Raw genomic sequence first — 27898 nt, forward strand, 5'->3', positions numbered from 1 at the left:
AACGTATTTAGAGAAATTGACACAGGACGTGCTGGTCGCAAGAGTGCTACAATTAACTATGGGTTTCAGACTGGCGTGATAAACTGTAATATTGGTAATGATAGCGCGCGACTACTTTTAACTAGTTCATGTATTCCTCCTATGTCGAAAGGAACAATGCAGAGAATAACAAATACTGTTTGTGACAAGGTTGTTAAACCTTGCGGAAAATGAAACCGAACAAGTGGTTGAGAGTATTCAGAAAGAGAAATGAAACTTAGGGTTAAATAAAAATAGTCCTATAAAATTGCAAATGGATGGTACCTATCAGAGTGTGCATATAAAAAGTAGGCATAAATGGGACAAAATGCATCACAAGTCATTGGTATTGCCTGTGAAAATGAAACTGACAATCATGATATCATTGGTTTTCACCTTGTAAACAAACTTTGCTGGGTTGGTGCATGGTTACGCGGTAAAGGTTATGACATTGAATGTCCTAATCACGAGTACTGCACATCAAATACAAATAGGCATGATCCTTTGAGTGAGAAGGATCTTGGTATGAAATAGGTAAAAAAATTGCTAAACTTGATTTACTTGTGGACTATTGTACTACTGATGGGGATGCAAAAAGTGTACAAGGTTTACAAGAAGCCATGCAAGAAATATTTGACCCTTTATGGTCAGTAAATAGACTGGCAGATACTATACACCCGGGGTCAAAGTCAGTTCCGTGAGGTATTGCGAGCAAAATTTAGTGTCGGTATGTTCCCTGGAGCTACAAAGGCTCAGAGGAATGATATTAAAAATAGCTTTTGCCAATGATTTAAAATTACGTTCGCATGGTATAATGAAATGTTTATTTGCAAAATATAATGGTGACCGACAACAAATTTCAAAATGTTTTGCCACGCATTGTTAAGTCTGTAGTGAATTGTTATAGTGGTAATTGTAGCGATACGTGTAGATGGAGCATAACACTATGTAATGGTGGTATTAAAAACTAGTTGGTGGTACAAAATCTATTAACCTTAGCAGTCATGGTTTACAAATGGGTCTTTGAAACCAAATAAGACTGACAAATTATTAATAGAATCATTGTTAGAAATGAAACTGTCTCAGACCGCATTAAATCAGATGCAATTTTTCAGCAATACAAATAAGTGTGAGTCCGTCAATAGGACAATTTCTACATACCTACCGAAGAATAAGAATTTTTCTCGCAATGCCTTAGGCCGTGCATCTGCAGCAGTCTTGAAAGTCAATAATAAACGGGATGTTGCATTGGCTAAGACCCTAAAAGCTGTAGGTTGTGGTCTGGGTAGAAAGTCTCGTGCTGTAGTGGCTCTGAAAAAAATACGTAAACGTGAAATATATTGATTGTGCATATCAAAAAAGTTTACGTGTCAAATTAAACAGGTTAAAAGCTCGTAAAAAACAGGCTATCGATTTCTTGTTAAAACAAGAGAGTGCGAAACAGGTTGATTAGTGGATATAAAAAACATCAGTTAGAACCAAAGCTATGTCAGAATTCAAGTCCGAAAGAATTCGTTCCACAGCCAGGTTGTAGTTCATGGCCAGATTAACATTTATATTAAAAGGTTACACAATATGGTTTTTCTTTCAGCCTTTCAGGAAGCATATGTAGTTATTTATTTATTTACAGAGAATACTAAACATCTTATATTATATTAAAACAAACACTTTTCAGGAATATATGAGCATGATATGAGTTAGTTGTGTTATTTTTAAATTAAAAAGTTTGTTTATTTTAAGTTTGTTATGAAAATGGAGATAATGGTCCAAGACACTGAAATAAACCTTGTATCAGACAAAAAGACCACTTCATATCTCCCAATGCAATGCATCCAGCCACAGTACATGCATTTATTGGAAAACACAAACCTTGAAAACAAAATTATAAAACAAAATAAAACCATGTAAAATGAATATTACAACATTAGGTCATTCACAGTTTGCCTTTGTAACTCGATGTCATATTTGGATTTTTCCTTTCTGTTATTTTTTCTTTTGTTTTATGTTAACTTATTTAATTAATGACTGTCATTACTTTGTTCATTGATTTGTCTCTATGTTTCACTTTCATTTAGTTCTCTACCGCATGTTTACTTCCTGTGATCACCTGTTGATTGAATGACCCAGTTTTCTGACACAGTAATGAAACCATCAAGAGTTACTCCCCTTGCACTGTAAAAATTAGTAAACACTGGCGAAAAAAACCACATAAATGTTTGACTGAGCTTATAATCTTGCATAAACATGTTTGCCATGTTTGTTTCAGTGTCTTGGGGGTATGAGGGTGGGCTTTTTTCCCATTTTCGTTTTTTACTTGTGTTAAAAACTTGTATTTTCAGAGATGATTAATGTGGAGGTAAAATGTGCAAGGTGCATATGTTTACTACAAAATCATAACAAACCACAATTTCAGATTCAGCATGCAGTTAGTATAGTTTGTGCCATGCACAATATGTGTGGTGCATTGGTGTGCAGCTACACATATTTTTCTTTGATTGTTAATCTCCCGAGGTTCTAAAACAATATGGTCTGTATTCACACACAATGCATTATGACAAAGGTGTGAAGCATCTAAATTTTTGGCTAAATCAGTAGATTTCAATTGCAAAATTTTTGCTAAACGTGCAACATTCATTTTAGTACGTTTGGCATTTGGGTATGTGACATTGATCATCCCTAGAATATAATTATTTCTCCTCTGAGTGGCCCCAGTCCAAATAATGCATGCCCCATTTTTTGCCTCTTCACTGTTTATAAGTATAAAATTGGTATATTTTTGATAAAAATCTAAATTATTGGTAGCCATTTTGTATTCTTTTTAATCAAATAGCACTAAAAGAGTGTAACTGACCTCGATTTCAGCAGCTGCCATCCGAAATTGTGATCATTGAACCATGAAACACTCCAACACCTTTGAAATAATAGTTCACAATTTGGGTCAACATTTTTAATTAATTCTCCATAGGCGACAATGGTAACGTTTTCCTCCATTGCTCAGTCCATATCGTTTACTTGAACATGTAGGATGGCTCATATCGAAGCTGATACATTTATACATGTTTGGTTAAATTTTCGGGGTGGCAAGTGAGATTACTTTTTTCGCAATTTGCTGGACCCCGGAAGATGGTGAAAAATGTCACTCTCCACATGAAATAATCCCAAAATTCTAATCATAAAACTCAATAAAAAAATTGTCCTTTCTAATAATTTATTTCAGGTCAAATCTACATATTTCTTTTCTCATCACATCAGCTCTATAAAACAGTTCTTATTGTTCATTTATGTCCATTTTTAAAATCACAGCATCCACAATTGTATGGCGGACTTATATTGTTTTTTAATTACGTCATCTGAGTTCCTCATCTCAAGGTCTATTAGGGATCCTGACCCATATTAGATCAGCAAATGTCAGATTCCACTTGTATTGCAGTATGAATTCCATCGGTAGACCTTTTCGAACAATTCTGTGAAGTTTTTTTCCGCATCTGAAATAGAATAAGTTAATTTTTAGTATTTTTAAGTAAGCATGCTTATTACTGTTCCTTATATCTTTTAGTAGAAAAAAAGCACAAAATCCATATGTTATCAATCCACAATTTAGACATTAATTAAGACTTTTCATAGCTTAAAGTGCCATTCAACAAACCTTCATTACCTTACTGACTTTATTAAAATCATCATGTTTAGATGATAAAGCATGAAAATATTGTGTTTTTTACTGTAAATAAGGTAAATTTAAGGATTTTTTCACTCAGAAAATAATGTTTTTGATATTTGTTTCTTTCAAATAAGGAATAGAACATTTTTATTTTTTTATAACTGTTAAGATCATTCACAGACCATTCTAAAACAGGTTTTAGTTTTAAAATCCATCAAGCAATAACCATTTTAGAGTTCTTTTTGTGTGAGTGTTCAAATAGGGAAAAATGGTGCTTTTCTTTGGTAAAGATAACATTGTGACGTCATCGCTTTTGTGACGTCATGACTTTATGGTGTCATAATTTAGAATTGTACAAACATAACAGAGTGTGTATTTATTCAATAATGAAAGGGAAAAGGAAAAGAAACCAATATAAGGTTGGTAACCAAGCCCATCTATTGCGTTTTGTATCCCTAACAACAGATCAAGATTGTGGTGTTAATAATAGTGTTGCTCCATCTACAGCTCCATCTACACCTCCATCTACACAGGTTTTAAAAAATTTATCTATGCAAGTTTCACCTGCACCACCTAAATTTAAATTATCTAATTCCGCTACAGATTTGGCAACTAAAAACACCACAGAATCTGTCTGGTTACCCCGCCTTACAGAAAAGGAATTCAAGCTGTACTCAAAAGAGAGTTACGATAAAAAATCTTATGTAGCCCCCCAAACTGAAAAATGTGCGACTACAGTCAAACTACTAAGACCGCATAAATTGTCAGATGATTATTTAGATGAATATTTAGAGGATAAAAGTACTGAAAATAGAACGGTAGATAGAGATCTTAATATTTTAATGATCAATAGTCTTATAATATGTCATTTAAATAAAAGTCCAAAGTGTGTTGTTCCACATTTTGAACTGGTACAAGAGACTCAATGGGGTCTTGGTTGGATTTGGAAAATGAAGTGTACCAATTGTAAATTTATTTCAGAAAAATATAAACTATTTAGAGAAATTGACACAGGACGTGCTGGTCGCAAGAGTGCTACAATTAACTATGGGTTTCAGACTGGCGTGATAAACTGTAATATTGGTAATGATAGCGCGCGACTACTTTTAACTAGTTCATGTATTCCTCCTATGTCGAAAGGAACAATGCAGAGAATAACAAATACTGTTTGTGACAAGGTTGTTAAACTTGCGGAAAATGAAACCGAACAAGTGGTTGAGAGTTTCAGAAAGAGAAATGAAACCTTAGGGTTAAATAAAAATAGTCCTATAAAATTGCAAATGGATGGTACCTATCAGAGTGTGCATATAAAAAGTAGGCATAAAATGGGACAAAATGCATCACAAGTCATTGGTATTGCCTGTGAAAATGAAACTGACAATCATGATATCATTGGTTTTCACCTTGTAAACAAACTTTGCTGGGTTGGTGCATGGTTACGCGGTAAAGGTTATGACATTGAATGTCCTAATCACGAGTACTGCACATCAAATACAAATAGGCATGATCCTTTGAGTGAGAAGGATCTTGGGTATGAAATAGGTAAAAAAATTGCTAAACTTGATTTACTTGTGGACTATTGTACTACTGATGGGGATGCAAAAAGTGTACAAGGTTTACAAGAAGCCATGCAAGAAATATTTGACCCTTTATGGTCAGTAAATAGACTGGCAGATACTATACACCGGGGTCAAAGTCAGTTCCGTGAGGTATTGCGAGCAAAATTTAGTGTCGGTATGTTCCCTGGAGCTACAAAGGCTCAGAGGAATGATATTAAAATAGCTTTTGCCAATGATTTAAAATTACGTTCGCATGGTATAATGAAATGTTTATTTGCAAAATATAATGGTGACCGACAACAAATTTCAAAATGTTTGCCACGCATTGTTAAGTCTGTAGTGAATTGTTATAGTGGTAATTGTAGCGATACGTGTAGATGGAGCATAACACTATGTAATGGTGGTATAAAAACTAGTTGGTGGTACAAATCTATTAACCTTAGCAGTCATGGTTTACAAAATGGGTCTTTGAAACCAAATAAGACTGACAAATTATTAATAGAATCATTGTTAGAAATGAAACTGTCTCAGACCGCATTAAATCAGATGCAATTTTTCAGCAATACAAATAAGTGTGAGTCCGTCAATAGGACAATTTCTACATACCTACCGAAGAATAAGAATTTTTCTCGCAATGCCTTAGGCCGTGCATCTGCAGCAGTCTTGAAAGTCAATAATAAACGGGATGTTGCATTGGCTAAGACCCTAAAAGCTGTAGGTTGTGGTCTGGGTAGAAAGTCTCGTGCTGTAGTGGCTCTGAAAAAAATACGTAAACGTGAAATATATGATTGTGCATATCAAAAAAGTTTACGTGTCAAATTAAACAGGTTAAAAGCTCGTAAAAAACAGGCTATCGATTTCTTGTTAAACAAGAGAGTGCGAAACAGGTTGATTAGTGGATATAAAAAACATCAGTTAGAACCAAAGCTATGTCAGAATTCAAGTCCGAAAGAATTCGTTCCACAGCCAGGTTGTAGTTCATGGCCAGATTAACATTTATATTAAAAGGTTACACAATATGGTTTTCTTTCAGCCTTTCAGGAAGCATATGTAGTTATTTATTTATTTACAGAGAATACTAAACATCTTATATTATATTAAAACAAACACTTTTCAGGAATATATGAGCATGATATGAGTTAGTTGTGTTATTTTTAAATTAAAAAGTTTGTTTATTTTAAGTTTGTTATGAAAATGGGATAATGGTCCAAGACACTGAAATAAACCTTGTATCAGACAAAAAGACCACTTCATATCTCCCAATGCAATGCATCCAGCCACAGTACATGCATTTATTGGAAAACACATACCTTGAAACAAAATTATAAACAAAATAAAACCATGTAAAATGAATATTACAACATTAGGTCATTCACAGTTTGCCTTTGTAACTCGATGTCATATTTGGATTTTTTCCTTTCTGTTATTTTTTCTTTTGTTTTATGTTAACTTATTTAATTAATGACTGTCATACTTTGTTCATTGATTTGTCTCTATGTTTCACTTTCATTTAGTTCTCTACCGCATGTTTACTTCCTGTGATCACCTGTTGATTGAATGACCCAGTTTTCTGACACAGTAATGAAACCATCAAGAGTTACTCCCCTTGCACTGTAAAAATTAGTAAACACTGGCGAAAAAAACCACATAAATGTTTGACTGAGCTTATAATCTTGCATAAACATGTTTGCCATGTTTGTTTCAGTGTCTTGGGGGTATGAGGGTGGGCTTTTTTCCCATTTTCGTTTTTTACTTGTGTTAAAAACTTGTATTTTCAGAGATGATTAATGTGGAGGTAAAATGTGCAAGGTGCATATGTTTACTACAAAATCATAACAAACCACAATTTCAGATTCAGCATGCAGTTAGTATAGTTTGTGCCATGCACAATATGTGTGGTGCATTGGTGTGCAGCTACACATATTTTTCTTTGATTGTTAATCTCCCGAGGTTCTAAAACAATATGGTCTGTATTCACACACAATGCATTATGACAAAGGTGTGAAGCATCTAAATTTTTGGCTAAATCAGTAGATTTCAATTGCAAAATTTTTGCTAAACGTGCAACATTCATTTTAGTACGTTTGGCATTTGGGTATGTGACATTGATCATCCCTAGAATATAATTATTTCTCCTCTGAGTGGCCCCAGTCCAAATAATGCATGCCCCATTTTTTGCCTCTTCACTGTTTATAAGTATAAAATTGGTATATTTTTGATAAAAATCTAAATTATTGGTAGCCATTTTGTATTCTTTTTAATCAAATAGCACTAAAAGAGTGTAACTGACCTCGATTTCAGCAGCTGCCATCCGAAATTGTGATCATTGAACCATGAAACACTCCAACACCTTTGAAATAATAGTTCACAATTTGGGTCAACATTTTTAATTAATTCTCCATAGGCGACAATGGTAACGTTTTCCTCCATTGCTCAGTCCATATCGTTTACTTGAACATGTAGGATGGCTCATATCGAAGCTGATACATTTATACATGTTTGGTTAAATTTTCGGGGTGGCAAGTGAGATTACTTTTTTCGCAATTTGCTGGACCCCGGAAGATGGTGAAAAATGTCACTCTCCACATGAAATAATCCCAAAATTCTAATCATAAAACTCAATAAAAAAATTGTCCTTTCTAATAATTTATTTCAGGTCAAATCTACATATTTCTTTTCTCATCACATCAGCTCTATAAAACAGTTCTTATTGTTCATTTATGTCCATTTTTAAAATCACAGCATCCACAATTGTATGGCGGACTTATATTGTTTTTTAATTACGTCATCTGAGTTCCTCATCTCAAGGTCTATTAGGGATCCTGACCCATATTAGATCAGCAAATGTCAGATTCCACTTGTATTGCAGTATGAATTCCATCGGTAGACCTTTTCGAACAATTCTGTGAAGTTTTTTTCCGCATCTGAAATAGAATAAGTTAATTTTTAGTATTTTTAAGTAAGCATGCTTATTACTGTTCCTTATATCTTTTAGTAGAAAAAAAGCACAAAATCCATATGTTATCAATCCACAATTTAGACATTAATTAAGACTTTTCATAGCTTAAAGTGCCATTCAACAAACCTTCATTACCTTACTGACTTTATTAAAATCATCATGTTTAGATGATAAAGCATGAAAATATTGTGTTTTTTACTGTAAATAAGGTAAATTTAAGGATTTTTTCACTCAGAAAATAATGTTTTTGATATTTGTTTCTTTCAAATAAGGAATAGAACATTTTTATTTTTTTATAACTGTTAAGATCATTCACAGACCATTCTAAAACAGGTTTTAGTTTTAAAATCCATCAAGCAATAACCATTTTAGAGTTCTTTTTGTGTGAGTGTTCAAATAGGGAAAAATGGTGCTTTTCTTTGGTAAAGATAACATTGTGACGTCATCGCTTTTGTGACGTCATGACTTTATGGTGTCATAATTTAGAATTGTACAAACATAACAGAGTGTGTATTTATTCAATAATGAAAGGGAAAAGGAAAAGAAACCAATATAAGGTTGGTAACCAAGCCCATCTATTGCGTTTTGTATCCCTAACAACAGATCAAGATTGTGGTGTTAATAATAGTGTTGCTCCATCTACAGCTCCATCTACACCTCCATCTACACAGGTTTTAAAAAATTTATCTATGCAAGTTTCACCTGCACCACCTAAATTTAAATTATCTAATTCCGCTACAGATTTGGCAACTAAAAACACCACAGAATCTGTCTGGTTACCCCGCCTTACAGAAAAGGAATTCAAGCTGTACTCAAAAGAGAGTTACGATAAAAAATCTTATGTAGCCCCCCAAACTGAAAAATGTGCGACTACAGTCAAACTACTAAGACCGCATAAATTGTCAGATGATTATTTAGATGAATATTTAGAGGATAAAAGTACTGAAAATAGAACGGTAGATAGAGATCTTAATATTTTAATGATCAATAGTCTTATAATATGTCATTTAAATAAAAGTCCAAAGTGTGTTGTTCCACATTTTGAACTGGTACAAGAGACTCAATGGGGTCTTGGTTGGATTTGGAAAATGAAGTGTACCAATTGTAAATTTATTTCAGAAAAATATAAACTATTTAGAGAAATTGACACAGGACGTGCTGGTCGCAAGAGTGCTACAATTAACTATGGGTTTCAGACTGGCGTGATAAACTGTAATATTGGTAATGATAGCGCGCGACTACTTTTAACTAGTTCATGTATTCCTCCTATGTCGAAAGGAACAATGCAGAGAATAACAAATACTGTTTGTGACAAGGTTGTTAAACTTGCGGAAAATGAAACCGAACAAGTGGTTGAGAGTTTCAGAAAGAGAAATGAAACCTTAGGGTTAAATAAAAATAGTCCTATAAAATTGCAAATGGATGGTACCTATCAGAGTGTGCATATAAAAAGTAGGCATAAAATGGGACAAAATGCATCACAAGTCATTGGTATTGCCTGTGAAAATGAAACTGACAATCATGATATCATTGGTTTTCACCTTGTAAACAAACTTTGCTGGGTTGGTGCATGGTTACGCGGTAAAGGTTATGACATTGAATGTCCTAATCACGAGTACTGCACATCAAATACAAATAGGCATGATCCTTTGAGTGAGAAGGATCTTGGGTATGAAATAGGTAAAAAAATTGCTAAACTTGATTTACTTGTGGACTATTGTACTACTGATGGGGATGCAAAAAGTGTACAAGGTTTACAAGAAGCCATGCAAGAAATATTTGACCCTTTATGGTCAGTAAATAGACTGGCAGATACTATACACCGGGGTCAAAGTCAGTTCCGTGAGGTATTGCGAGCAAAATTTAGTGTCGGTATGTTCCCTGGAGCTACAAAGGCTCAGAGGAATGATATTAAAATAGCTTTTGCCAATGATTTAAAATTACGTTCGCATGGTATAATGAAATGTTTATTTGCAAAATATAATGGTGACCGACAACAAATTTCAAAATGTTTGCCACGCATTGTTAAGTCTGTAGTGAATTGTTATAGTGGTAATTGTAGCGATACGTGTAGATGGAGCATAACACTATGTAATGGTGGTATAAAAACTAGTTGGTGGTACAAACCTATTAACCTTAGCAGTCATGGTTTACAAAATGGGTCTTTGAAACCAAATAAGACTGACAAATTATTAATAGAATCATTGTTAGAAATGAAACTGTCTCAGACCGCATTAAATCAGATGCAATTTTTCAGCAATACAAATAAGTGTGAGTCCGTCAATAGGACAATTTCTACATACCTACCGAAGAATAAGAATTTTTCTCGCAATGCCTTAGGCCGTGCATCTGCAGCAGTCTTGAAAGTCAATAATAAACGGGATGTTGCATTGGCTAAGACCCTAAAAGCTGTAGGTTGTGGTCTGGGTAGAAAGTCTCGTGCTGTAGTGGCTCTGAAAAAAATACGTAAACGTGAAATATATGATTGTGCATATCAAAAAAGTTTACGTGTCAAATTAAACAGGTTAAAAGCTCGTAAAAAACAGGCTATCGATTTCTTGTTAAACAAGAGAGTGCGAAACAGGTTGATTAGTGGATATAAAAAACATCAGTTAGAACCAAAGCTATGTCAGAATTCAAGTCCGAAAGAATTCGTTCCACAGCCAGGTTGTAGTTCATGGCCAGATTAACATTTATATTAAAAGGTTACACAATATGGTTTTCTTTCAGCCTTTCAGGAAGCATATGTAGTTATTTATTTATTTACAGAGAATACTAAACATCTTATATTATATTAAAACAAACACTTTTCAGGAATATATGAGCATGATATGAGTTAGTTGTGTTATTTTTAAATTAAAAAGTTTGTTTATTTTAAGTTTGTTATGAAAATGGGATAATGGTCCAAGACACTGAAATAAACCTTGTATCAGACAAAAAGACCACTTCATATCTCCCAATGCAATGCATCCAGCCACAGTACATGCATTTATTGGAAAACACATACCTTGAAACAAAATTATAAACAAAATAAAACCATGTAAAATGAATATTACAACATTAGGTCATTCACAGTTTGCCTTTGTAACTCGATGTCATATTTGGATTTTTTCCTTTCTGTTATTTTTTCTTTTGTTTTATGTTAACTTATTTAATTAATGACTGTCATACTTTGTTCATTGATTTGTCTCTATGTTTCACTTTCATTTAGTTCTCTACCGCATGTTTACTTCCTGTGATCACCTGTTGATTGAATGACCCAGTTTTCTGACACAGTAATGAAACCATCAAGAGTTACTCCCCTTGCACTGTAAAAATTAGTAAACACTGGCGAAAAAAACCACATAAATGTTTGACTGAGCTTATAATCTTGCATAAACATGTTTGCCATGTTTGTTTCAGTGTCTTGGGGGTATGAGGGTGGGCTTTTTTCCCATTTTCGTTTTTTACTTGTGTTAAAAACTTGTATTTTCAGAGATGATTAATGTGGAGGTAAAATGTGCAAGGTGCATATGTTTACTACAAAATCATAACAAACCACAATTTCAGATTCAGCATGCAGTTAGTATAGTTTGTGCCATGCACAATATGTGTGGTGCATTGGTGTGCAGCTACACATATTTTTCTTTGATTGTTAATCTCCCGAGGTTCTAAAACAATATGGTCTGTATTCACACACAATGCATTATGACAAAGGTGTGAAGCATCTAAATTTTTGGCTAAATCAGTAGATTTCAATTGCAAAATTTTTGCTAAACGTGCAACATTCATTTTAGTACGTTTGGCATTTGGGTATGTGACATTGATCATCCCTAGAATATAATTATTTCTCCTCTGAGTGGCCCCAGTCCAAATAATGCATGCCCCATTTTTTGCCTCTTCACTGTTTATAAGTATAAAATTGGTATATTTTTGATAAAAATCTAAATTATTGGTAGCCATTTTGTATTCTTTTTAATCAAATAGCACTAAAAGAGTGTAACTGACCTCGATTTCAGCAGCTGCCATCCGAAATTGTGATCATTGAACCATGAAACACTCCAACACCTTTGAAATAATAGTTCACAATTTGGGTCAACATTTTTAATTAATTCTCCATAGGCGACAATGGTAACGTTTTCCTCCATTGCTCAGTCCATATCGTTTACTTGAACATGTAGGATGGCTCATATCGAAGCTGATACATTTATACATGTTTGGTTAAATTTTCGGGGTGGCAAGTGAGATTACTTTTTTCGCAATTTGCTGGACCCCGGAAGATGGTGAAAAATGTCACTCTCCACATGAAATAATCCCAAAATTCTAATCATAAAACTCAATAAAAAAATTGTCCTTTCTAATAATTTATTTCAGGTCAAATCTACATATTTCTTTTCTCATCACATCAGCTCTATAAAACAGTTCTTATTGTTCATTTATGTCCATTTTTAAAATCACAGCATCCACAATTGTATGGCGGACTTATATTGTTTTTTAATTACGTCATCTGAGTTCCTCATCTCAAGGTCTATTAGGGATCCTGACCCATATTAGATCAGCAAATGTCAGATTCCACTTGTATTGCAGTATGAATTCCATCGGTAGACCTTTTCGAACAATTCTGTGAAGTTTTTTTCCGCATCTGAAATAGAATAAGTTAATTTTTAGTATTTTTAAGTAAGCATGCTTATTACTGTTCCTTATATCTTTTAGTAGAAAAAAAGCACAAAATCCATATGTTATCAATCCACAATTTAGACATTAATTAAGACTTTTCATAGCTTAAAGTGCCATTCAACAAACCTTCATTACCTTACTGACTTTATTAAAATCATCATGTTTAGATGATAAAGCATGAAAATATTGTGTTTTTTACTGTAAATAAGGTAAATTTAAGGATTTTTTCACTCAGAAAATAATGTTTTTGATATTTGTTTCTTTCAAATAAGGAATAGAACATTTTTATTTTTTTATAACTGTTAAGATCATTCACAGACCATTCTAAAACAGGTTTTAGTTTTAAAATCCATCAAGCAATAACCATTTTAGAGTTCTTTTTGTGTGAGTGTTCAAATAGGGAAAAATGGTGCTTTTCTTTGGTAAAGATAACATTGTGACGTCATCGCTTTTGTGACGTCATGACTTTATGGTGTCATAATTTAGAATTGTACAAACATAACAGAGTGTGTATTTATTCAATAATGAAAGGGAAAAGGAAAAGAAACCAATATAAGGTTGGTAACCAAGCCCATCTATTGCGTTTTGTATCCCTAACAACAGATCAAGATTGTGGTGTTAATAATAGTGTTGCTCCATCTACAGCTCCATCTACACCTCCATCTACACAGGTTTTAAAAAATTTATCTATGCAAGTTTCACCTGCACCACCTAAATTTAAATTATCTAATTCCGCTACAGATTTGGCAACTAAAAACACCACAGAATCTGTCTGGTTACCCCGCCTTACAGAAAAGGAATTCAAGCTGTACTCAAAAGAGAGTTACGATAAAAAATCTTATGTAGCCCCCCAAACTGAAAAATGTGCGACTACAGTCAAACTACTAAGACCGCATAAATTGTCAGATGATTATTTAGATGAATATTTAGAGGATAAAAGTACTGAAAATAGAACGGTAGATAGAGATCTTAATATTTTAATGATCAATAGTCTTATAATATGTCATTTAAATAAAAGTCCAAAGTGTGTTGTTCCACATTTTGAACTGGTACAAGAGACTCAATGGGGTCTTGGTTGGATTTGGAAAATGAAGTGTACCAATTGTAAATTTATTTCAGAAAAATATAAACTATTTAGAGAAATTGACACAGGACGTGCTGGTCGCAAGAGTGCTACAATTAACTATGGGTTTCAGACTGGCGTGATAAACTGTAATATTGGTAATGATAGCGCGCGACTACTTTTAACTAGTTCATGTATTCCTCCTATGTCGAAAGGAACAATGCAGAGAATAACAAATACTGTTTGTGACAAGGTTGTTAAACTTGCGGAAAATGAAACCGAACAAGTGGTTGAGAGTTTCAGAAAGAGAAATGAAACCTTAGGGTTAAATAAAAATAGTCCTATAAAATTGCAAATGGATGGTACCTATCAGAGTGTGCATATAAAAAGTAGGCATAAAATGGGACAAAATGCATCACAAGTCATTGGTATTGCCTGTGAAAATGAAACTGACAATCATGATATCATTGGTTTTCACCTTGTAAACAAACTTTGCTGGGTTGGTGCATGGTTACGCGGTAAAGGTTATGACATTGAATGTCCTAATCACGAGTACTGCACATCAAATACAAATAGGCATGATCCTTTGAGTGAGAAGGATCTTGGGTATGAAATAGGTAAAAAAATTGCTAAACTTGATTTACTTGTGGACTATTGTACTACTGATGGGGATGCAAAAAGTGTACAAGGTTTACAAGAAGCCATGCAAGAAATATTTGACCCTTTATGGTCAGTAAATAGACTGGCAGATACTATACACCGGGGTCAAAGTCAGTTCCGTGAGGTATTGCGAGCAAAATTTAGTGTCGGTATGTTCCCTGGAGCTACAAAGGCTCAGAGGAATGATATTAAAATAGCTTTTGCCAATGATTTAAAATTACGTTCGCATGGTATAATGAAATGTTTATTTGCAAAATATAATGGTGACCGACAACAAATTTCAAAATGTTTGCCACGCATTGTTAAGTCTGTAGTGAATTGTTATAGTGGTAATTGTAGCGATACGTGTAGATGGAGCATAACACTATGTAATGGTGGTATAAAAACTAGTTGGTGGTACAAATCTATTAACCTTAGCAGTCATGGTTTACAAAATGGGTCTTTGAAACCAAATAAGACTGACAAATTATTAATAGAATCATTGTTAGAAATGAAACTGTCTCAGACCGCATTAAATCAGATGCAATTTTTCAGCAATACAAATAAGTGTGAGTCCGTCAATAGGACAATTTCTACATACCTACCGAAGAATAAGAATTTTTCTCGCAATGCCTTAGGCCGTGCATCTGCAGCAGTCTTGAAAGTCAATAATAAACGGGATGTTGCATTGGCTAAGACCCTAAAAGCTGTAGGTTGTGGTCTGGGTAGAAAGTCTCGTGCTGTAGTGGCTCTGAAAAAAATACGTAAACGTGAAATATATGATTGTGCATATCAAAAAAGTTTACGTGTCAAATTAAACAGGTTAAAAGCTCGTAAAAAACAGGCTATCGATTTCTTGTTAAACAAGAGAGTGCGAAACAGGTTGATTAGTGGATATAAAAAACATCAGTTAGAACCAAAGCTATGTCAGAATTCAAGTCCGAAAGAATTCGTTCCACAGCCAGGTTGTAGTTCATGGCCAGATTAACATTTATATTAAAAGGTTACACAATATGGTTTTCTTTCAGCCTTTCAGGAAGCATATGTAGTTATTTATTTATTTACAGAGAATACTAAACATCTTATATTATATTAAAACAAACACTTTTCAGGAATATATGAGCATGATATGAGTTAGTTGTGTTATTTTTAAATTAAAAAGTTTGTTTATTTTAAGTTTGTTATGAAAATGGGATAATGGTCCAAGACACTGAAATAAACCTTGTATCAGACAAAAAGACCACTTCATATCTCCCAATGCAATGCATCCAGCCACAGTACATGCATTTATTGGAAAACACATACCTTGAAACAAAATTATAAACAAAATAAAACCATGTAAAATGAATATTACAACATTAGGTCATTCACAGTTTGCCTTTGTAACTCGATGTCATATTTGGATTTTTTCCTTTCTGTTATTTTTTCTTTTGTTTTATGTTAACTTATTTAATTAATGACTGTCATACTTTGTTCATTGATTTGTCTCTATGTTTCACTTTCATTTAGTTCTCTACCGCATGTTTACTTCCTGTGATCACCTGTTGATTGAATGACCCAGTTTTCTGACACAGTAATGAAACCATCAAGAGTTACTCCCCTTGCACTGTAAAAATTAGTAAACACTGGCGAAAAAAACCACATAAATGTTTGACTGAGCTTATAATCTTGCATAAACATGTTTGCCATGTTTGTTTCAGTGTCTTGGGGGTATGAGGGTGGGCTTTTTTCCCATTTTCGTTTTTTACTTGTGTTAAAAACTTGTATTTTCAGAGATGATTAATGTGGAGGTAAAATGTGCAAGGTGCATATGTTTACTACAAAATCATAACAAACCACAATTTCAGATTCAGCATGCAGTTAGTATAGTTTGTGCCATGCACAATATGTGTGGTGCATTGGTGTGCAGCTACACATATTTTTCTTTGATTGTTAATCTCCCGAGGTTCTAAAACAATATGGTCTGTATTCACACACAATGCATTATGACAAAGGTGTGAAGCATCTAAATTTTTGGCTAAATCAGTAGATTTCAATTGCAAAATTTTTGCTAAACGTGCAACATTCATTTTAGTACGTTTGGCATTTGGGTATGTGACATTGATCATCCCTAGAATATAATTATTTCTCCTCTGAGTGGCCCCAGTCCAAATAATGCATGCCCCATTTTTTGCCTCTTCACTGTTTATAAGTATAAAATTGGTATATTTTTGATAAAAATCTAAATTATTGGTAGCCATTTTGTATTCTTTTTAATCAAATAGCACTAAAAGAGTGTAACTGACCTCGATTTCAGCAGCTGCCATCCGAAATTGTGATCATTGAACCATGAAACACTCCAACACCTTTGAAATAATAGTTCACAATTTGGGTCAACATTTTTAATTAATTCTCCATAGGCGACAATGGTAACGTTTTCCTCCATTGCTCAGTCCATATCGTTTACTTGAACATGTAGGATGGCTCATATCGAAGCTGATACATTTATACATGTTTGGTTAAATTTTCGGGGTGGCAAGTGAGATTACTTTTTTCGCAATTTGCTGGACCCCGGAAGATGGTGAAAAATGTCACTCTCCACATGAAATAATCCCAAAATTCTAATCATAAAACTCAATAAAAAAATTGTCCTTTCTAATAATTTATTTCAGGTCAAATCTACATATTTCTTTTCTCATCACATCAGCTCTATAAAACAGTTCTTATTGTTCATTTATGTCCATTTTTAAAATCACAGCATCCACAATTGTATGGCGGACTTATATTGTTTTTTAATTACGTCATCTGAGTTCCTCATCTCAAGGTCTATTAGGGATCCTGACCCATTTAGAGCAAATCTGACAGACGTTTAATTGTTCATCAAGTCAAGATCTATCTGCCCTGAAATTTTCAGACGAATCGGACAACCGGTTGTTGGGTTGCTGCCCCTGAATTGGCAATTTTAAGGAAATTTTGCCGTTATATGGTTATTATCTTGAATATTATTATAGATAGAGATAAACTGTAAACAGCAATAATGTTCAGCAAAGTAAGATCTACAAATAAGTCAATATGACCGAAATGATCAGTTGACCCATATAGGAGTTATTGCCCTTTATAGTAAATTTTTAACCATTTTTCGAAAATCTTAGTAATCTTTTACAAAAATCTTCTCCTCTGAAACTACTAGGCCAAATTTATCCAAACTTGGCCACAATTATCTTTGGGGTATCTAGTTTAAAAAATGTGTCCGGTGACCCGGCCAACCAACCAAGATGGCCGCCACGGCTAAAAATAGAACATAGGGGTAAAATGCAGTTTTTGGCTTATAACTTAAAAACCAAAGCATTTAGAGCAAATCTGACAATTGGTAAAATTGTTTATCAGGTCAAGATCTATTTACCCTAAAAATTTTCAGATGAATCTGACAACCTGTTGTTGGGTTGCTGCCCCTGAATTGGTAATTTTAAGGAAATTTTACTGTTTTTGGTTATTATCTTGAAAATTATTATAGATAGAAATAAACTGTAAACAGCAATAATGTTCAGCAAAGTAAGAGTTACAAATAAGTCAACATGACCGAAATGGTCAGTTGACCAATATAGGAGTTATTGCCCTTTATAGTCAATTTTTAACCATTTTTCGTAAATCTTAGTAATCTGTTACAAAAATCTTCTCCTCTGAAACTGATGGGCCAAATTAATCCAAACTTATCCACAATCATCTTTGGGGTATCTAGTTTAAAAAATGTGTCCGATGACCCGGCCATCCAACCAAGATGGCCGCCATGGCTAAAAATAGAACATAGGGGTAAAATGCAGTTTTTGGCTTATAACTCAAAAACCAAAGCGTTTAGAGCAAATCTGACATGAGATTAAATTGTTTATCAGGTCAAGATCTATCTGCCCCGAAATTTTCAAATGAATCGGACAACCCGTTGTTGGGTTGCTGTCCCTGAATTGGTAATTTTAAGGAAATTTTGCTGTTTTTGGTTATTGTCTTGAATATTATTATAGATAGAGATAAACTGTAAACAGCAATAATGTTCAGCAAAGTAAGATTTACAAATAAGTCAACATGACCGAAATGGTCAATTGACCCCCTAAGGAGTTATTGTCCTTTATAGTCAATTTTCAACAATTTTTATAAAATTTGTAAATTTTTACTAAAATTTTCCACTGAAACTACTGGGCCAAGTTCATTATAGATAGAGATAATTGTAAGCTGCAAGGATGTTCAGTATAGTAAGATGTACAAACACATCACCATCACCAAAATACAATTTTGTCATGAATCCATCTGCTTCCTTTGTTTAATAGTCACATAGACCAAGGTGAGCGACACAGGCTCTTTAGAGCCTCTAGTTAGACTAGCAATAGTAAAAAACTTGCATCATCCAGTGGCAGTCCCACACCATGGTCCCTGTCTGTTGTTTTAGTAATATTTAATTGTATATAGAAAACACAACGTATATATTGATAATTCCACAACATTCCCCACCCTTGGTCGTCTATACGTACTTCCAGAAATGTGTATTAGTTTGCTCCAACAAAATATACGAAACATATACACAATGCTCTTTACCACAAAACAGATCAATTTTGAATTTCTGTGGTTTCTATTTTGTTCTTTAGTTATGTCCCTTTATAACATTATATGAAAACTGTAGCAATGTCATTTCATTTACATAATGACATGTTTACCGAATGATATATATTCTTAACAGTATGGCCATAAAGTTTGTTAAGCATATATATTCTAAACATAATGGCCACAAAGTTTGCTAACAGTCTCCATGTCTGGTCTCAATACTGTGCGACACACTTTCAGATTCTTTGTTCATCAATTTCATGTATTCTGATTTAAACTTATTTTGTATTATTAAATATAAAGGCCATGATTGAAATGATTGCCGCATTTTTCTTGAGAACTAAAAATAAGGGCTGCCTGTTTTCAGTTTCCTTTTTCGTCAATAAAGGCAACAGTAGTATACCACTGTTCAAAACTTATAAATCGATAGAGAGAAAACATATCTGCTTTAAAAACTTAAACTTAAGGAAACAGAAACTATTTGAGGAAAACAACGGAACAACAGAAACAATGAAATGCAACAAAAACAAACGCCAACATAAATCATAGAATCGGGTTTAATTTATTTGATGACAATTGCCATATTCCTGACTTGCTACATGACATTTTAAGAAAAAAAATTGGTGGGTTGAAACAGGTTTATATGGGAATGTTAAAACATATCTCAAAAATGTCAAGACTAAGTGACAGATTTACATTATAAAAAAACACAAGAACACTCAGCACAGAGAAAAATAATATAATAGTACATTTCAACATATAAGCTGCATATCAATCCATGAATAATAACAACGGACATCTTCCTTTAACGGCTACACTGGACACTAATAACATTGACATATTTTTGTGACGAATATTTCCTCTTGAAATCTTTAAAACTGTTCTGGTCTTCAGAGCCCAATTTAGCTTGACAATTTTCATACACACTTGTCTGTTATTGAAGACTGTATGTTATCCGCTTGAAGTCGTTAGGTGTTTATGACCACAACAAATCTAAATTTATTCACATTTACTGCTACACTGTTTGATTATTCTGATAGAATTAAGCGTATTTATTTCCTCAAATTTATTCAGGCATTTTTCAATAGGAGAACGTGAAATTAACTGGTTTTATAGCACCAAATATATCACACCTAGTTTAGTTTATTGGTTCTTAAGTTAGCAGCATAGCACAAAAACTTAAAATAGGTATAAATTCACAGATATGAGAATTATATATTACAATAGATATTGTCCTCGATGACAATACTATTAAAATGATATTTTCATAGAAGACCTGCGTTACTTGTCATACTTTGAACTCTTTAATAAACATTAGAGCCATGGAAACAGTTGTCAAGACGAAGAAAATAACTAAAATTCTTTTATACACATTGAAACAAGTTAATTCCTAAAAATCTGAGGCTTTAAACAAAAGCCTTTCTCCTCACCCCTTGAATACATCATATTTCACTAAATTTCTAAATTTTATTTTGTACCGCATAAACTCTACTAAATAAGTATTAAAGGTACCCTAAGGGTAAAACAAAGCATATTTTCCACTGTTACAATTAAGTGTATCAAAATATCATAATGATGAAATAATCAACATTATGAACCATGAACTAAGCTAATGATTTCATATCATAGTGTTAGCTCTTTCAAAATATTTTGGAACAAGGATCCCATTTATGTTGAAATCTGCCTTCGCGAGATCACCTCGTTTCTGATTATCAGCAGAAAATTCTATGACAGCATTCATCGCATTTCCCAGTGTACCCCAGAACTCCACTGAAAAGGATGTAAAATTGTCTTTTGCGAGATACATGAAATACAAAAAAGAGTGTTGATGGCCTTTCTTTGTCGTTCTCGGTCTTAAACATCCATCTGGGCGAATTCGAATTCTCTGATGAGGGGGTAAAAACACATCTTTTGAAGCAAAAACCCTAACTTTCCCATCTTTTTGATGCTCTGCACATATAAACTCCGCATGTTGTTTCAAACAACATTCTGTGATCAGGTGGATGGTTTTCCCATGTTTCTTTTCGAAGAACAGCAAAATGTTGCAAAGCATTCTGTTACCATAAAATAGTTCCAGCTCCTCTGATAATTCAGCTGTAAGAGTTTTATGTCGTTTGATTCTTGCAAACAGTACGCTTCTAATGAAAAAAATATCAAGTCTTAAAAAAAAATATACAAAAATTACAAAAAGAAAAAATATTGTATAAGTATGTTAAAAGTGCGACTCATTATTCAACAACAGGTAGATGATCTGATCTTTTGGTTATCAAAATATATTACGCCCAATTTTAGGTAATTATTACAAACTGTTTAATAGGTTTTTTTGGTGATATCCATTTGACGTGGTCTGGTTCTTATACATCAGGTAATTGTACTATGGTACATTTGTGTATTCTTCTCTTTCATATTGCTAATGGGCTTCGTCTATATGCATTTTATTTTTCTCTATTGGCTTATAATTGTTTGTTTTTATAGAGATTAAGATTATGGCACACTGTCAATGCACTAAACTGTCCTCCGTCGCATAAATTCTATTATATTGACGAAGATCTGTGAACAAAACAATTAGACATAATAGGTTAAAATGTCAAAAATAGGATTCAGCCGTCAGGTGGGGGACATTTTAGCGCATTGTTAGGACATTTTAGAGGAGAAAAAACTCATATGTAAAAGACTACGGGGAAAATCAATTACTTTTCTTAAATAATGAGGATTTCTACTTACTCTTCCGAATCTATTATTTGTCCAGTATACTCTCCAGTAGTGAGACGTGTTGGGTTCTGAATGGTGAGTTTGCCCTGCTTGAATAGTATCATTTGAACATTGGAATCGTCGGCTGAATCTGAGTCTCCAGTTTCATTTGTGTCATTGTTAAGTCTTGCAGATATATTTATTGACCTTTTTAATTTCGCCTTCTTATAATCTAAGGTTATTTTATGGCTTACAGCTTTTACTAGTGTTGTTGAATTCGAATCATTGTATACGTATTTTCCACTTGGTCTTTGTACCTGAAATGCATGTAGATACTTTATACTACTGTTTTTCGCTCTGAATTGTTTGTAAAGATACAAGGGAAAACATTTACAAAATCCTTAATCAGTAGGATACGAATGAATATAGTTGGAAGGCCGAAACAAATACCAAGTACTTTAACACTAATAATCATTGATTTCTAGAAGAATAAAGTAAGCTAATTATTTTAAGAAATGAGAGTGAAAATATGCATCACATCACATTCTAAGGGATGGGTTAATACATTAGAACGTTGGCAATATCAGTAGTTGTTATGTTTTGCGTGTGGAAACATCATGCGTCCTTCAGAACGCAGCGTTATCAAAGCGACCAAATTAAACAGTAAAACAAATCTCAATTATATTTACATTTTGAATAATTTGCAGGAGCCTTGTATAATAGTTCAATAAGTCATATTGATAATAAATCTACAAAAGCAGAAAGATTACATTTATAAGTGAGCAATTTATTGTTCTCAAAACACTTTTGCACATGCAACAATTAATTAGCACTGATCAGTACGATAATTTTGTCGTAAAACTTATTTCTTGATACATATTTATACCTACCGTATATTCCAATGTATGTTCTTGATTAACGCAACCCTTTTCAAATTTGACAGTCATACCATTTTCTTTGCCGGTGTTTGTTGTTGATCCATCCGGATGAACGACATGTGTAATCTTCTTTGAACTAGACACAATCAGAAAACTGTTAAGTCGACGACAAGCGAATTCAATAAAATCAAACTGAAAATATGATATAATACCATCTAACTATCATATATGGTTTTGGGTCATTACCGAGTATAAAAGTATCTCCTGCCAAAATCACAGTTAACCGTTATATAATATTGTAGTTTATTGCCAATTATTTAAAAAAATATATACTGAATACCGCTCTGTATTTAGTTTTCTATGTTGTGTTTTGTAAACTGTTGTTTGAATTTTGATTTTTTTAACGGGTTGTTATTGTCATGATGTTTTTTTTTTCGACTTAGGAATTTTAAGTCCTTTTGTTATCTTTGGCATCTCTTTCACATAAAACTATGAGTAACAAAATTGAGAGAAATGAATACAATATAGTTTATTGCTACCCATTTAACAGAGGAAATTTATTGGTTATTATTACATTCATCATGCTGACATGGATTGAGGATTTTGCTAATTTTTTTTCTTAGTTAAGTTGTTGAAATGGTTATTTGCATTCTAATACTATTATTGTTTTTTTTTCTAATGTCCCCCCTTTAAACATACAACTGCAATAAAGAACAATAGGCACATAGTTTGAAGTCATGACGTCCTGGTGTCATACAATGAGAATACAGCTGGAACATGGAACAGACGATTTATTTAATTTTATCAAGGTTGTAATAAAAACAAATAAAAAAGGGCAACAGTGGTATACCCTATTAAAAAGTCTTAAATCGATTGAGAGAAAACAACGAAACAACAGAAACTGTAGTGCAACAAAAACAAACGCAATTGCAACTTACATAGAAAAGAACTATTTGATAACAACTACCATATTCCTGATTTGGTACAGGTAATTTCAAGAATAAAAGTGAGATGAACCTGGTTTTATGTCTAGTCAAACCTCGCGCTGTTAATAGCAATGTTAAAAATGTCGCTAAAGTGACAACACTACAAATAAATGCAAGAACACTCAGGACAGACAAATATTTAATATATTCATGAATTTCGACCTGTTAATCATAGAATAACAATGAACACCTAAAATGAATTCACGTTAATACACAAAAACAGCAAAATGTAATTTCCAACTGTGTGTCACACGAATGTATCAACGCCACTATAAGTGACGTCACAGGTGAATTTAAAAAAAATGAATCTATTGGATAAAAGTGGGACGAAAGATTCCAGAGGGACAGTCAAACTCATAAATCGAAAATAAACTGACAACGCCATGGCTAAAAATGAAAAAGACAAACAGACAAACAATAGTACACTTGGCACAACATAGAAAACTAAAGAATAAACAACACGAACCCCACCAAAAACTAGGAGTGATCTCAGGTGCTCCGGAAGGGTAAGTAGATCCTGCTCCACATGTGGCATCCGTCGTGTTGCTTATGAGATAACACATCCGGTAAATAGTCTAATTTGGTAGGTCACATTTATGAAAGGAAAAGGAATTGTTATTACGACGTAAGGAACATATCCGATATCATTTGTGAAACGGTTATTCCATAACGGTCAACCAACTCGTGATGGCGTCCGTAAAATTTACGAAGAGATTATTTCAACTTCACCATTTGGAACTCTTGATTTAATAGCGCCCTTGTGAGCAACAACCCTCTATCACTAAAAATCATGATAGGAAATGCAAGCACGGGAATATCGTATCAATTGGGAGGTATGTATACCGTATGTAGGTGCTGCTGGAATGTTGTTACTTAGAAATGGAAAGTTCACAAATGGAAAGCTGAAATCATCTCTTTTGTCGTAAAGTTTTGTTTTCAATCTACCCTCATTGTCAATTTCTAGATGTAAGTCAAGATATGAGGCCGACTTAACTGTATCTGTTGTATCCTTTATCTCTAGTTCAATTTGATAGATGCATTCGACATAGTCACCAAATTTTGAATTATTTAGTGAAAGAACATCATCTATATAGCCGAAAGTAGAGTATAAGGATATTGCTAACTTCTTATCTTTCTTCCTAAGAAGTTCCTGTATGAAGTCAGCCTCATAATAATAAAGTAACAAGTCGGCAGGAAGAGGTGCACAATTCGTTCCCATTGGAATGCCGACGGTCTGTTGGAAAACACGTCCTCCGAACGTAACAAGTATGTTGTCAATCAAGAAATTAAGCATCTTGATAATGTCAGTTTCAGAGATTTTTTTGTTTGAATCAGAGTGATCCTTTACAATGTAAGATTTTCCCCTTCCTAAGACAAGATACTTGTATCTTCGTTGGCTATTCTTTTTAATGAAACAAAGCAATACCAACTCTGTCATTTGTCTTTTAGGTAATGTGGAATACTTGTATAAAGTGTAGACAAGTCAATTTTTTAATTTTGTTACAAGATGAAAGAGAGTTAGATTGTATGAACTCTAAAAGATCTTTGGAATTTTTTTTAAAGTATCCACATCTGATTTACAACAACTCTAAAATAGGCAGTTTCACAATGACTTTGAAGCCCGTCTTTGATTGCTGATAAAATAGATGTTAATAATTCAGAAAGAGGTTTCGTGGAGCACCTGGAAGAACCAGCAATATACCGTTGTTTGTAAGGACACTTATGCAGTTTAGGTATCCAATACAGTGATGGAAGATCCAGTTCATCATCTTTGGTTGAAATTCCAAAGGAACATAGAACAGACCAATGATTATCCAGGATTTCCTCTTTGGTATGTGTCGTGAGGGTATATGTTAGGTTTCCAAGTGAATTGTCAATACCTAATTCGTTTATCAAGCAGTTAATGTAATGAGTTTTACACACAAAAACGATGTTGTTTGGGGCTCTATCTGCAGAGACAACAACATATTTGTCATAAAGGTAGGATAAGTGCTTTGCAACATTAGGGTCTTTAAAGATTAACGTAGCATGGACATTGATAGACCCATTCAGTTTTCTAATTCTGATTTGTATTAACAACCTCACTGCCTTAATCCAGTCGGAAAGAGTGTCTACGTCTTCCTTCTGACGCTTAGCCCATTGCCTAGCATAATCCTCGACTGAATCAATCAAAATTTTAAAGTTGTATTTCCAATTGATGGATTTTGGCTCACGATATTTTGGACCTTTCGATAACACATTTCGTAGGGAAGTGTTATTAACAATGTTAAGGTCACCGGTAATAACGTGGCCAGCCGGATTATATGTGAATTTGGAACTAGCACAAGTGCAATGAAGAGGTTTAGACTTGAAGTCGTCAATACTAAGATATGTTTGTTATGGGGTTATTTGATGTATTTTAAAACAATAAGAAGAATATTGATATAGAATTGTGTAATTAATTGTATAATCTAACTATGTCGGGATTTCTTCTAAATCAAACTGTGAAAAACAAATAAAGTATGTAATTATGTTTGCAGAGGGTATGCTACTGTTGAAAAATTAGAAATTGGTAATAAAAAATGAAATCGTATCATTGAAATCATTTCTTAACATTTCAAAAGTTTTACGTTTCATTGAAATTTATTGCAAAATATTTGAAAGCTTTAAAAACTTAAATATCCTCAATATCTAATTTACCGTTATCCTCGCGGGTATTTTTTTCCACTGATTTTCACCATCCTCAATTAATGCCCAGTAATGGTTTATATCACCATCTTTGATATATGTGTTGTCCACTGGAACTTGGAAATCACTATCATCTTTATAACTATCCCGAAGTGAAAACAAACATTGTTTTTTTCCTAAACGTTTCCTTTCCGAGGGATCGCTTGCCTCTTCTAAACCACCTTTCTCTAATTTGATTGATATTTTATAGATATCGGTTACAAGTTTGAAACCAGAAGGGAAGCTTAACTCATTTAAATACATATTCCTTTCTTCAGCTTTCCATCTTTCAGCTTTAAAACATTTTAAGTTTTCTGAAAGTTCTGGTTTTGTTCTTATTCTCATTCCATTCGTTAAATCAACAATTCCGTGTCCTTCCAGAAAGTAGAAGAAATCATTTAAACCTTCATCTGATTCATTTTCTTTTATATCATTTAAATATGTATCAGACATTCTAGAATCTGGAAATCATAAATGCTGATAGTATTATATGAAGAACAACATGGAGAATTTTTTCAAACTAGAGGCTGACATGAGATACCTTTACATGCAACTACCTATTAAATTGCATTCGGATTAGATCAATAATTTAAGGACGAAACACGATTTTTTTTGTAGCTTAACTTTTTATATATCGAACAATTACAAGGATGAACTTGCTAATATGGAAATGATAGAAATGTTTATAAATGTTTCCTTGTCTTAAGATCAGTGGAATAATTGAATCTAGTGTAATATCATACCGTATTGATCATCGTTATTGATACAGTGTGTTTCGTGAACTGTTTGTCTTTTCGCTGTATTTATTGTTTGGCATGGCGTTGTTTCTTTTTCACTTCAGATTTGAATACCCCTTTCACCTCATATAATATCAGATCGATCATTGTAGTGCTCTTGTTGATCGGCTGTTGTGTTTGGTATACTGACTGAGTCTTTTAATCGTCTTTTGCAAAGTCATTGTCAGTTTTAGACTAATGAGTTTGAATGTTCCTTTGGTATCTTTCGACCCTTTTTTTATGATTGTAGATCTAGTTTTAAATGAAAATATGCGTTTAGAGTATTTCACACAGAATTAAATAAACATAAAATGGCATTATGAATTTGCACATGAAATTAAAATAAAATACATACAAAGTTGCACTTATGGTTACCTCTTGATCAGTTTTGCTTTCGATTCCAAAAAGAATGCACAATACAGATTCGCTTTACTCTGTTTGTATTGGTAACGCTATACAGGAAGTATTTTAAACATCCTGCATACATTTGACAAGGCATCTATATCATTATTTCGATTTGAATGCTATATTAATACTTTTCACGTTATTCCTTTTCAATCGATATTGCTCAATTGGTATAATATAAAAAAAAATCATTTGGATTTTAATTGAATGTTATATAATTTGTTTATTTACACAGTATTAAATTTTAGGATACACATTTTAATAATTTTAAATATCTATTTACACGTTCAACAGAAAACGCTCGACATGGTCTCGTGTTGTTGCTTCAACTATTT

At 33.3% G+C, this 27898-nt stretch overlaps 2 protein-coding genes across 12 annotated transcripts; both read right to left on the reverse strand.

The window, feature by feature from the left end:
- Positions 1-3209: 3209 nt before the first annotated feature.
- LOC139511996 (uncharacterized) lies at positions 3210-17389 on the reverse strand. 10 transcript variants are annotated; one of them, XR_011662129.1, is made up of 7 exons: positions 16838-17372; positions 15158-15303; positions 12182-12815; positions 10498-10647; positions 7526-8159; positions 5846-5991; positions 3210-3503 (listed from the first exon to the last, which is right to left on the reverse strand). XR_011662129.1 is itself a non-coding variant. In XM_071299289.1 (7 exons), the coding sequence occupies exons 5-7, from the start codon at positions 7663-7665 to the stop codon at positions 3427-3429; spliced, it is 363 nt and encodes a 120-aa protein (XP_071155390.1). In that variant the 5' UTR covers positions 7666-8159; positions 10502-10647; positions 12182-12815; positions 15158-15303; positions 16838-17372; the 3' UTR covers positions 3210-3426. The 10 variants fall into 9 exon arrangements, 3 of the variants coding, with proteins under 3 accessions (XP_071155390.1, XP_071155388.1, XP_071155389.1); XR_011662131.1 differs by having other exon boundaries at positions 5842-5991; positions 10502-10647; positions 16838-17389; XR_011662134.1 differs by having other exon boundaries at positions 5842-5991; positions 16838-17389.
- A 2271-nt stretch (positions 17390-19660) lies between these two features.
- Positions 19661-27665, reverse strand: LOC139511997 (uncharacterized). Of its 2 annotated transcripts, none has more exons than XM_071299291.1 (5): positions 27514-27665; positions 26356-26843; positions 22703-22882; positions 21846-22129; positions 19661-21259 (listed from the first exon to the last, which is right to left on the reverse strand). In XM_071299291.1, the coding sequence occupies exons 2-5, from the start codon at positions 26833-26835 to the stop codon at positions 20740-20742; spliced, it is 1464 nt and encodes a 487-aa protein (XP_071155392.1). In that variant the 5' UTR covers positions 26836-26843; positions 27514-27665; the 3' UTR covers positions 19661-20739. The 2 variants fall into 2 exon arrangements, with proteins under 2 accessions (XP_071155392.1, XP_071155393.1); XM_071299292.1 differs by having other exon boundaries at positions 27534-27638.
- Positions 27666-27898: the final 233 nt, after the last annotated feature.

This window comes from Mytilus edulis, chromosome 2 (assembly GCF_963676685.1).
Source record: "Mytilus edulis chromosome 2, xbMytEdul2.2, whole genome shotgun sequence".
In the NCBI taxonomy this organism is placed as follows: domain Eukaryota; kingdom Metazoa; phylum Mollusca; class Bivalvia; order Mytilida; family Mytilidae; genus Mytilus; species Mytilus edulis.

Coding starts and splice junctions, on each gene's coding strand:
- LOC139511996 (XM_071299287.1), bottom strand. CDS start 7,665: ATGGAGGAAAACGTTACCATTGTCGCCTATGGAGAATTAATTAAAAAT. Junction 5,992..7,525: donor TGGCAGCTGCTGAAATCGAG/GTCAGTTACACT, acceptor TATTTTTTTCAG/AGCCACTACAGCACGAGACT. Junction 3,504..5,841: donor AAATTCTTATTCTTCGGTAG/GTATGTAGAAAT, acceptor ATTCTATTTCAG/ATGCGGAAAAAAACTTCACA.
- LOC139511997 (XM_071299291.1), bottom strand. CDS start 26,835: ATGTCTGATACATATTTAAATGATATAAAAGAAAATGAATCAGATGAA. Junction 22,883..26,355: donor AAATACCCGCGAGGATAACG/GTAAATTAGATA, acceptor TCATATTTTCAG/TTTGATTTTATTGAATTCGC. Junction 21,260..21,845: donor CAAATAATAGATTCGGAAGA/GTAAGTAGAAAT, acceptor TTTTTTCATTAG/AAGCGTACTGTTTGCAAGAA.